Here is a 12,330-nt window from a genome sequence, read left to right on the forward strand (position 1 = left end):
ATTCATCCCACAGCACGAATCACTCCACGCTGTAACTAACTCTCCGTGTCCCCACCCGTCCCAAATTTCCTTCTCTGGTGATAGCGATTCTGCCTTAGTTTAATTGGTATCCGCAGGGCGCAGTTCTTTGCCTTGAAAGGTGGGAAGTTCCCTATGAGTGGGGCAGAAGGGATGGTGAATAGGGGTTTAGGGTGGTTGCAGTAGGGTAATGACTGCTTTCCTCCCTTCCTGCCATCCCATTCCCTCCCATCCCCCCCCCCCCCCCTACCCCACCCCGCGTCGCCAGATTGCTCCTACATTCCGGGCAGTCGAGCTAGGGTAAATACCTCTCAGGTGTTTCCTTAACGTTCTGAACTCCAGTGAGCGCATGTACTTAAAGTGTTGGTTTAGTTGCCGGCTTTCCCCTAGTCTGTGGGACCGGCTTGACTCCCCAGAGCTTAACACAGAGTACATGCTAGATAAATGTGTTGAACGGATGGATAGATCGATGGATAAATGGATGGATGGATGCATAGATGCGCGGGTGTCTCATGCCTTCCTCCCCATCCTCCGCAGTTGATGACCGTAAGCCTGGCCAAGCTAGGGAGCAGCCGCGTCAGGGTCCCTTCCCCCGGGCCCCGCCCCAGTCGACCCCACCTTTCCGCGCCGCTCCGCCCCGCCGCCCCTTTCCCCGTGGCCCCTCCCCGCGCAGGTCCCGACTCCCGCCGCACCTCCTCCGGCTCTGCAGTGGCGGCGGGGAGGCGAGCCGGAGCGCCAGCGGGGCCAGGGCCGGAGCCGAGCCGGGGTCGGGGCAGCAGCGGGGACCCTCGGAGGCGGGGCCAGTGGGACTGCGATGGGCGTGGAGATCGAGACCATCTCCCCAGGAGACGGTACCGGGCGGCGGAGCCGGGGGAGGAGGAAGGGTCCCGGGGCGGAGCCGGGCGGGCGGGGGTCTGATTCAGAGGTGGCGCGGAGGGTGCTGAGTCGGGGGCGGACATAGGATGGGGGCGGCGGGAGGAGACCCCAGATAGGATTGTTGGGGGTCTAGCAGACGATCCTCCAGCATCCCCTTCCGCGCCGGCTCACCTAGGGGATCGAAGGCGGTGGCCAGGAGGCGGGGGTCTGCGGCCCGCCACCGCCCCGGGGGCTTCGGGCCGCCGCCGCCGCGGCTGCAACCACTCACTTATCTGCTACTGCTGATTTCCCAGGGCAGGGCTTTAGTTAGCTCTGCTTTCCCTGTCTGCTAGGTGAGCCCTGGGGACAGCTGGAAGGGATCCCTTCTGCTTGGGGCAGCCCTTTCTAACGCGCCCCCCTCCGGGCCTCCGGTCGGGCGGCCCCTGTGGGCTGGGCGGTGAGACGTAGTGGGGACCCAGCCAGTCTGGGAAGGAAGAAGCGCTCCCTCCGCCGCCTCTGCATCTTGCTTTATCCTCCCCGCCCCACTCAGCCTCTCCAGCCATCCTGTACACTCCCATGGCTTTCATTACCGTCTGCAAACCGATGGCCTCCAAACTTAAGCCTCCAGCCCAGACCTACGAACCGAGTTCAAGGTGGTCCGTTTATCCAACTGCTGGTCGACCTCTGTCTGGATGTCCCATGGATACCTAATTCAGAAAGTCCAAAACAACTCCTGCTCCTTGTCCTCCCCACTCCCAAGCACTCCTCTGTTATTCCCCTTTCCCTGCCCCCGGGACTGGCACCACTACTTTACACGCCAGACATCTCTTGCATAAATGGGTTTGGATGTGCAAGAATAGCCATTTTTAAATTTTTAAAATGAAACTTAATCCAGTCAAGAGCCTATATTTCTGCAGAATTTGACAGACAGACTTCATGTGAGACCTAACTGACAGCCCCCACCCCTCCTAGGAAATTAGAGGACCTCTTGGTTCCAGGCCACCCTCCTTGTTAAAAGGCAGTGGTCTCTCGAGGTCCCGGGCCCTTACCCCATCACCAGGCAGGTACGGACAGGTTTCTTTGTCCACTCTGGGAACCATGATGCTGAGTCCCAGGAAGCGTCACCCTGAGACCTCGTCACACCCCAGAGCCCTGCCACTGAGTTCTGCCAGAGGGCTGGAGGCCTCTTCTCCCTTCCCTGGCTCGAAGTAGCCTTTATCGTTTTCTCTAGTTATCCTCTCTCCCTGGCCAAGGACAAGGGGCATTTTCTCTTGAGGGAGATTAGATTTTTAGAGAAAGCCTGGAAGAGCTTTGGCCTTCTGCTTTCAACTGTCTAAACCCCTGAGTCCAGCAAGAAGACACGGAAGGGCCGAGCTATTGTACTGTTAGTGTACTGGGGACACTGCATCTTGGTTGAGCCCCACAGCAAGTCTGACAGGACTCGTCCTTCTGCTGAACATCTCTAGGCTCCATCCCATTAGTCCCCGCCCTGGTTCTGGACACCATCATCTCTCACCTGGATTTCTGCACATCTTCTGAACTAGTCACCCCACCTCCACTCTTGCCTTTTTGCCTTCCATTGGGTCTCCCTAACTCACCACCTATTTTCCACACCATAGCCGGAGGACCCTTTAAAATGCATGTGTGACCTTTCCTGTCCCATTCTACTGACCCCCACCCCACCTCCCTGCCTTGTGTTTTAATGAGGCTTCCCTTTCATTCTCCAGACAAATGGTGATCTAGTCTAGTCTTACCTTCCACAGTCAAGCCTCCTCTCTTACTACAGCCCCTACCCCCACCACCACCTTCTTCTCCAACTTCAACAAGCTCCTGCAAAGTGGTTAAACACACCAGCATTCTGCAAATATTTATTGAACACGTACTCTGTGCTAGGCCCTGGGGTTACAGCAGTGAGCCAGACAGGGCTTGCACTAGTGCTCGACTGGCCCTTTGAATGTGTTGTTCTCTCTTCCCAGATTATCTCCCTTTATTTCCTCTGGCAAACTATTAACCCTTTAAGATCCAGTTTAACCCTTATCTCCTTTCTGATGCTTTCCCTGACTCCCACAGAGTCTTCAACGTGTTGACTCAGTTGTTAACCACCCTAAGCTTTGCCATCCAGGCCTGTGGCTTTAAATTCCGCCCAGATTGATACCTCCAGTGCAGACTCTCCATCTGCCTACTTGCAATATAAACTCAGATGTCTAATAGGCATTTCAAGATTGCCAACTGCTCAAATCTGCTCCTCCCCAGTCCTCCCCACCTGGAATTAGTTCATGGACCATCCTGTAGCCCAAACTGAAAACCCAAGCATTGTACTCAATTTCTCCTTCTCCCTCCTCCTGGACCCCATCCCCACTCTGTTAATGTACCCTGTCAGCCCCGTTTTCCAAGTATATCTATTTTGCTCTATTCTCTGCTGCCACCACATTAATTCAAGCCATAATTGATTTCCTGTCTGGATTATTGCAAGAGGCGCCTAATCGTCCATCCTACACGCAGCAGCCAGAGTGATCTTATAAAATCTTAATTCAGATTATGTCATTCTCTTACTTAAAATCCTCCAGTGGCTTCTTATTTCTTATTGCACTTGGAGTTAAGTCCAGCACCGCGCTGCGCCCCCCACCCCCCGCCATGATCCGGCTCTTTCCCACTTGTGTCCCTCGCCCTCTCTTCTTTCCAGCCACAGGGCCTTCGGTTCTCTTCTGCAAATGCTCCAATCCTTTTCTGTCTCAGAGTTGATGTGCAGGCAGCTCCCTCTTCCTGCAGTGCTTTTCCCAGCATCTTACTCATCCTTCAAGATTCAGCCCAAATGTCACCTTTTCTGAGAGGCCATCCTGGACCCCCTTTTCTAAAACGGCCTGTCCGTCACGTCTGTCTTTAACTTGTCATTGTGTTTCTTTTCCTTAGAGAATTATCATGATTTATAATCGTCTTGTTTATTTGAGTACTGTTTCTTTCTCTCCACTAGAATGTGAACTCCAGAGGAGTAGGGATCTTGTCTGTATGGTTTACTGCCGGGTCCCTGAAATCAGGCCCAGGCTTCGGCATGTAGTAGGTTCTGTAAATATGTGTGAAGGATTATGCTTCTTAATCCTTGATTGCAGCCATCATCCTGCATTATAATCGATTATTTATTTATGTGTCTGTTTCCCTGACTTCACCATGAGTTCATAGATGGCTCTGTGTTTCTGGAATCTGGTCCAGGCGCGTCATAGGCTGTCAGTCGATGTCTGGGGAATGAATGAAGGAAAGGGAAAGGAGAAGTTGAAGAAAGGAAAATAACAAGGAGAGAGTGGAGTGGAGGAATGCAAGGGAATAAAGTTCAAGTCAAATAGAGGTGAAGGGACCAGCCTGGCTCATACAAGGCACAGAGCCGGAAGTAGAGCCGTGGGCATCCCCATGGTGTGGAGGGGAGTGTGGGCCAGACCTTCGGGTCACAGGCACACCTGAACATCCCAGGGGACTTTTCCCAATACCTTATTCGTTCACGTCTCTTTGCAGGAAGGACGTTCCCCAAGAAGGGACAGACGTGTGTGGTGCACTACACAGGTAGGCTCCCCTCACTTCTTGAGCCAGCCTTGTGCATACAGGAAAGGAAGCTTGCAAGGATACCCCTTCCCCACTTGTCCCAGCAGGAGCTGCGTGTGGAACCAGCCTCTAGCTGAGCCAAGCCACCTCCATTCTCTTCCCTCTGTGGTGGGCAGCGTGGAGCTGGGCCCTCCTGGTCCTGTCTGATATGTAGAAGTCCCTTCTTAAAGCCCTGAGAGCCCTGATCTTCCCTGTAGACTCGTCTCTCCTCCTACAATGTTGTTAGAGAAGAGGAGGTTGACTTCCTCAGCATTTCCTTCCTTTCTTTTTTTTTTTTTATTCCCAAAGATTTTTATGTATTTAATTGACAGAAGTAGGCAGAGAGGTAGGCAGAGAGAGAAAGGAGGAAGCAGGTTCCCCACTGAGCAGAGAGCCCGATGTGGGGCTCGATCCCAGGACCCTGGGATCATGACCCAAGCCGAAGGCAGAGACTTTAACCCACTGAGCCACCCAGGCGCCCCAGCATTTCCTTTCTTTTTTCAAAAACAGACTATTCGACTGGCTTACTGTTATTGAGTACCTACTGTGTGCGACATGCTGTGCTGGGCACTGGGGACACACAGATGAAAAGGGAGGATTCCTTCCTTCTTTGGGGAGTTTGGAGAGTGGGACAGACCCATGATCCAGAGGCTCTCAGGCAGTGTTGGGAGGGTGACAGGAATGCCTGTCTCAAGGTGCCGTGGGAATGGGAGAAGGGCCCCACACCTCTGCTGATCCCTCTTGGATGCTCTATACTGGAAGGTCAGGTGGGCTGAGGAACATTCTAGATGGAGTTCCTGAGGTCTGCTGGCAGGAAGATCACGAGCAGGTATTTGTTCCCAGAGGAGTGAGCGCTCTGCCTTGTGACCTGCTTCCCAATGTGGCAAACTTGGTGACAGCCACTTAGCAGACAGCAAGGCCAGTTTAGTTCCTAGGACGCATTCAGATGGGGCCATTTTTAGCAGTTCTCTGGGCCAGTGTGAAGTGCCAGGTTAAATCTAGGCAGACAGTGTGGGTATTTCTCAACAGCTGTGTTGCCGGTCGCTGACGTCAGTGGGCTAGAGCTGTGTTTTATCTCCCGGTGATGTGGCCTAATTACCATGAGTCCTCTGGGGCCTCTGACCTGTGTAATTGATTTATCTGTTCTACATGTTGTAGACAGACCAGTACTTATCAAGTTACTAAAACCACAACATCCTTTTGCAAAGACTTTTCACAGTAGATACAGAGAGCAGGTGATGTGCATTAAACACTAACATTGGACATGAGAGCCTCTAGTTTAGGGAGGGACTGTTTCCTCAAACCTAGAGGGGACTGTATGGGACTTTTTGGTAAACTCCTTAATTAAATATGAACACAGTAGAGAACATAAATCTGAGATGTACAGCTCAATGAAATTTTTCGAAGTGATTACACTTAAATATAACCACCACCCAGATCAGCATCTACATTTCCAGAATGAGCTCCGGTCCAGGCATCTACCTAATCTCTCCTCCTAGTCATCAGACCTCTTTGAAGGTAACCAGCATACCTTTGTCCCCATCAATTGGCTGGCTTGTCCTCTTATTGAATATCATAGAAATGGAATCATAGAGTCTGCACTCTTTTGTGTTTGGCTTATTTTACTCAATATTATGTCTGTGAGATTATGTTGGTTCTTTTTTTTTTTTTTAAGATTGATTTATTTATTTGAGAGAGAGAATGCACATATGAGCAGGGGAAGGGGCAGAGAGAGAGGGAGGGAGTGAGAATCTCAAGTAAACTTTGCGCTGAGCATGGAGCTCAGCATGGGGGCTCGATCCCATGACCCTGAGATCATGACCTGAACTGAAATCAAGAGTCAGATCCTTAACGGATTGAGTCACCCAGGGGCCCCTAATTTGTTCTTTTTTATTCCTGTACAGTTTATTGTATGATGAATAAATTATAATTTATCTTTGCAACAATTGATGAACATTTGGGTTGTTGATAGTTTTTGGCTATTATGAATAGTATTGCTTTGAACAGTCCTGTAGGTGTCTTTTGGTGGACATATGTACACATTTTGGTTGGTATACACCCAGAAGTGGTGCTACTTGGGCACAGGATTATATAGCAATGCTCAGCTTTATCAGATACTGCCAGACAGCCTCCCAGAGTTGTCCTGCCGATTTCCACTGCCATCAGCCATATACGAGAGTTGCAGTTCTCCCGCATCCTCATCGACACTTGGCATCACCTTTTTTGTTTTGTTTTTGGCCCACCGAGGTGGGTGTCTGGTGGTATTTCATTGTGGTTTTTTATTTGCACTGCCCTGATGACTAATGAAGTTGAATACCTTTTCATGTGCTTACTGGCCATTTGGATATACTCTTTAGTCTCTCATGTTTTGTCCAATATAAAAATTGGGTTGGCTGTCTTTTTCTTATTGACTTATGGAAATTATTATTATTATTATTATTTAAGAGAGAGAGAGAGCATGGGGGGGGGGACAGCAGGAAAGGGAGAGAGAGAATCTTAAGCAGGTTTCACACCTGCACAGAGCCTGACCTGGGGCTCAATCTCACAACCTTAGATTATGACCTGAGCTGAAATCTGGAGTCAGATGCTTAACCAACTCAGCCACCCAGGTGCCCCAGGAATTCTTTATATATTGTAGATACAAATCTTTTGTTAGTTATACTGATTCAAATCACCACCCATGCCAGCGCTTGTCTTTTTACTCTCTTAATGGCATTTTTATCAATAGAAGTTCTTTATTTTATTTGAAGATTTTATTTATTTATTTGTCAGAGAGAGAGAGAGAGAGAGCGAGAGCGCACAAGTAGGGGGAGCAGGAGGCAGAGGGAGAAGCAAGCTTCCTGCTGAGCAGGGAGCCCGATGCAGGACTTGATCCCTGGACTCTGGGATCTTGACCTGAGCTGAAGGCAGATGCTTAACCAACTGAGCTACCCAGGCGCCCCTAGAAGTTCTTAATTTTAATGAAGTCCTACATACCGATCTTTTCCTTTATAGTTAGTACTTTTGTGTTCAGTTCAGAAATCTTTGTCCCTAGGTCATGAAGATATCCTTCTGTTTGTTATCTTGTAAAAGCTTTATTATTTTATTTTTCATATTTAAGTCTCTCATTCAGCTGGAATCAGTTTTTATGTGTGCATAAGGTAAGGGTCTAGGTTCAGTTTTTTTCTCCATATGGACATGCAATTGATCTAGCACCATTAATTATTTTTAAAAAATCATCCTTTATCTGCTGCATTGCCATGACACCTTTGTTGCAATTTTAGTATATGTGCTGCGATCAGGTCACCATATATATGTGCTTCTGTTTCTGGGCTGCATGGTTTCGGCTGAACTTGTAGCAGTAGATGACTACATATGGTCCAAAGTATATTGAGTCAGGTAAAACCTGAAGAAGTTGGGAAATGAGAAAGCAGTTTTCAAAGGGAATGTGTGTGTGAATAGTCGTATGTGTACTTGTCCAAGTATGCATCTTGTTGAATGTATGTAGATTTGTGGATTTAAATCTTCTCTTTGAATCTGTTTGACCATTGGGTCTTTCTAATGAATGTGGGTGCATAAGTGCCGATGAGCTCGCACAGGTATCTCTATCTTAGCAACCTGTGTGTGTGCCTGAGTTTGTATTCGATCTCCTTAGTATCCATCTGTGTAGCCGCAGGGTTTTCTCCTTTGCCTGATTTTGTACCCAGAGTAAGAATCCATTTTATTCTACCCAGAAAGCAGGAAAATGAGACTGCCCCTTGCATACATTTAAGTGGTAGCAATTAGGAAGTGGAGTCATAGATGCTCACACACTAAGCCTGTCTCTATCTCTCGTGTTAAACATGACAGAACTGAGGCCATGAGAAAGGAAGTGATTTACCTAACTTTACACAGGGAGTTATTGCCAGCATGAAGTCAGAATCCCGTCTCTGAACTTACGGGCCAGATTTTTCTCTGGTCTAAAATTGCCTTTTGTTGTGATCTGCGGGGTGCAGGAAGAAATCGTGGGAGGGCATCGTTTATAGAAGGTCTGATCTGGGGCACCTAGGTGGCTCAGTTCGTTAAGCAATTGCCTTCTTTCGGCTCAGGTCATGATCCTGGAGTCCTGGGATCAAGTCCCACATTGGGCTCCCTGCTCAGCAGGGAGTCTGCTTCTCCCTCTGACCTTTCCCCTCTCCTGCTCTCTCTCTCTCAAATAAATAAAATAAAATAAATCTTTAAAAAGAAGGTCTGATCTTTGACCCAATCATCAATATGATCTAAAAACAGAAAAACAGCTCTTGAGCCTTAGTCGGCAGGAATGAGACAATATTTGTACCTCAGGGATGACAAGGCAACTGCACTTGGAGGCAGCATTGAGCTGTTCCAGGTTCAAATAGGCCCTTTTTATGGGGTCTGGTGGCCACCCTTGACTGGGTCACTTTGCTCTGTTCATTGCAGGAAGGAATGATATGGCTTTTGGGTTTTGCATGTCAGGGAACCTTGTGAAAAGCAGGTGGGGAGGCAGCCTGAGGCAGAAACATCCTTGGGCGGAGGAAGTGACACAGAAAAGGCTGTAAAGCACAGAGGTATTTGAGAAAGGTGTGACCTGAATAGGACAGGGGGGAAAGGCAAGGCAGGGGGAAGCAGCGAGGGTTATCAGACAGGCAGCCGCTGGGTCTGGAAGTGCCTTTCGATCTGCCTCCGGGAGCTCCTGCGGGAAGGGAGGAAGGAGAGTGAGTACAAAGACAGTTAGAGGGTGTCCTGTACACAGGTGAGACACCATGGGGATGTGGTGGAGTTATGGGGTGGTAGAAGAAACGGAGAAAGTATGTAGATTGCAGAGATGCGTAGGACTTCGTAGGCTGTGTGTGGGGTAAGGCAGAGCAAAGTATTGGGGTTTCTTGCTTAGGTGACAGGGCAGGTGGGGAGATTGGAAGAGGCACAGGTTTTTGCAGAATAGGAATTCCATTTTATTTTACTTTTTTAAAGATTTTATTTATTTATTTGACAAACAGAGATCACAAGTAGGCAGAGCGGCAGGCAGAGAGAGAGGGGGAAGCGGGCTCCCTGCTGAGCAGAGAGCCCGATGCGGGACTCAATGCGGGGCTCGATCCCAGGACTCTGGGATCATGGCCTGAGTCGAAGGCAGAGGCTTTACCCGCTGAGCCACCCAGGTGCCCCAGGAATTCCGATTTAGACAGGCGGCCCCAGATCTGGGAGTTGAATCCTGGCCGCCGCCCTTCTCCATCCTCTTCTTGCTTTCACAGGAATGCTCCAAAATGGGAAGAAATTCGATTCGTCCAGAGACAGAAACAAACCTTTCAAGTTCCGAATCGGCAAACAGGAAGTCATCAAGGGTTTTGAAGAGGGTGCAGCCCAGGTAAGATGGGAATCCTCAGTAGGGGGGATTTGGGGAGTCTGGGCTCAGTACGCTGCTGCCCTTGCCCTATTACAGACCGCCGTGGCTTGGCCTCTACTGCCAGGAATGCCAGCCTGGCTTTGTGCCCCCACCCCTTCCCCCTCATTGCCAGCATGACCCCTTCAAGTCACTCTGGGGGCTCTCAGTCCAAGCACATCCCTCCAGGCTTGCTCGGCACTAGCTTTGGAGGCCTGTGAGCCACCAGCTGTCTGGGACTGAGGCAGCAGGAGAGTTGGAGGGTGGAGAGACCCAAGTTTTTCGTTTTGTTTTAACTTAAAAATTTCAGACTTGCAAAAATATCACAGAAATAGTTCCGATATATTCTTTACCCAGATTCCCCACATGTGAACGTTTTACATAACCGTAGTACAATGATCAAATTATACATGTGTTTGTGATCAATGATACATTAACATTGATACAGAACTATGAACCGATCCATTCAATTTTGGGGGTTGGTTATTCAAAATTTAAAAATCGATTTATTCAAATTTCACCGCTTTATTAAAATTTCACCTGTCCTACCAGTGCCAGGTGTTGATGACTGCTGTGGTGAGCCCTGGTGCATGCCCTTCTCCCTCGGTCTCCGAGGCCATTCAGTGCTCTGTTAGAGTAGGTGCCTCAGCCCTCCCCACCTCGCGGTGGCCTCTGATTGCTTCACGTCTTTAATGGACTGCTCCTGTTAACTCCTTGAGTGTATACTTGGATGTGTGCCTTTTATACAACCTTTTTACGTTCTTTTGGAAGAGGGTGAGGAACGATTATGAACAAATCCAAGTCTTGGGGCCATGCGCTAATTGAGTAACCAGCAGTGGTTGTTGGATGAATGGATTTGGGACTGCTTTGGTGGAAGTGACTGCCCCACAGTCGAGTCTCTGCTGGTCTGAGGCAGAATCTAAATCCTGCGTCACTCCAGTGTGCCACTCAGAAAATTCGTCTCAGATCTTCAGAGTTAACCTTGAGGATGGTGTGGGAAAATGCCATAGTTATTTTACTTTTTTCTTTTAAATCAAGCTGGGTCCTCTTTCTCCTCTCCCCATCTGCCCCCATCCCTGCTAGATGAGCTTGGGGCAGAGGGCGAAGCTGACCTGCACCCCTGATGTGGCGTACGGAGCCACGGGCCACCCTGGTGTCATCCCTCCCAATGCCACTCTCATCTTTGACGTGGAGCTGCTCAACTTAGAGTGAAGGCAGGAAGGAACTCGAGGTGGCTGGAGATGGCGGCTGCTCACCCTCCTAGCCTGCTCGGCCACTGGGACGGCTCCTCCTGCTCGGGGCTCTTGATCAGTGCGCTAACGTCACAGCCCCACAGCATTTTCCGTGCTCTGCCCAAGTTGCTCCGTATGTGTTCGTCATCGTTCACGTGCATCTTTGCTTGAGGAAACTTTGGTTGCAGATCAAAGCATTTCAGGTTGTGCATTTTGCGTGATGCATGTCGTAGCCATTTCTGACCACAGAATACAGATTTCTTGTTCGCACAATCTACACTGCCTTACTTAAGCCAGACACACAAGGTGCTCAGACATGAAATGTACATGGTATACACAGAGGGACTTGAGCCAGTTACCTTTACTGTCACTTCCTCTCTTAGAAATTCTGTTGGCTGCTGACTTACACAATGTCCTCTTTGGAAATATGTAAAATAAAGGCTAAGTGCTTAACAAATTCCTGTCCATCCTTATTGCAGGAAGGAAGTGCTTTAAGGACTCCATAAGTCAGTTGCCCTTGGGAAAGAGTGGAAGGGAGCCTTCCAAGTAGCCAGGAATGATAAACAGCTGTGATGTGAGTTCTGTACATGCTTGGCCTTGTTCTATGTATTTTTAAATGAAATTGCCACCAACCCTCTAAGCAGCCCTACAAGGTAGGTATTAACTTGCCACTCACCTCACAGGCTCAGAATTCTTCTCTAATTGAAGGGACATATTATGTTCAAACCCCATAGCCAAGCAATGTGGCGTTAAGATCTCAACACTTTACGTGACCTTGCAATGTGTTTGGACTTAGAGGGACAAGTTCCCCACACCCAAATGGAAAAGACCACCACGCCTGAACAAATGAAGGTGAGTTAGGTCTTGGAGCTATACGCTTACACTGGGAAGTTACTTTTGAAAAGAATGTGTGGTTCTGAGCTTGTTTTTGCGTTTATCTAGTTTTGCCCTTACACTGGAGTATTATGATTCTGAACTTGTTTCCATATGTACTGCATATTTTCATCTATATTTACTGTTAACTTATGGGAATTCCCAGTTGGGTTTTATAACCAGCCCACTGTGGAGCCTGGGGCAATGTGGCTAAAGAAATTTTTTTTGACATAGCTGAGAAAATTTCTTAGCCATAGTCAGGGTTATTCTGTCAGTGAGGACTTGGAATTAAGATTGAGAGGCTGGTCGGTCAGTACTTACTTTCCTGCATAGATTCACCGATACGTGTCACATAATGTCATACATGAGATACGGGTCCATGTTATCTTAGCTGCTTCATCTACCCCTTTTGTCTCCAGGAAGCCC

At 48.8% G+C, this 12,330-nt stretch overlaps 1 protein-coding gene across 2 annotated transcripts; it reads left to right on the forward strand.

The window, feature by feature from the left end:
- Positions 1-677: 677 nt before the first annotated feature.
- Positions 678-12,322, forward strand: FKBP1B (FKBP prolyl isomerase 1B). 2 transcript variants are annotated; one of them, XM_059405222.1, is made up of 4 exons: positions 678-869; positions 4,378-4,425; positions 9,672-9,784; positions 10,883-12,322. In XM_059405222.1, the coding sequence occupies exons 1-4, from the start codon at positions 833-835 to the stop codon at positions 11,009-11,011; spliced, it is 327 nt and encodes a 108-aa protein (XP_059261205.1). In that variant the 5' UTR covers positions 678-832; the 3' UTR covers positions 11,012-12,322. The 2 variants fall into 2 exon arrangements, with proteins under 2 accessions (XP_059261205.1, XP_059261206.1); XM_059405223.1 differs by having other exon boundaries at positions 10,838-10,968.
- Positions 12,323-12,330: the final 8 nt, after the last annotated feature.

This window comes from Mustela nigripes, chromosome 7, assembly GCF_022355385.1.
Source record: "Mustela nigripes isolate SB6536 chromosome 7, MUSNIG.SB6536, whole genome shotgun sequence".
Lineage (NCBI taxonomy): Eukaryota > Metazoa > Chordata > Mammalia > Carnivora > Mustelidae > Mustela > Mustela nigripes.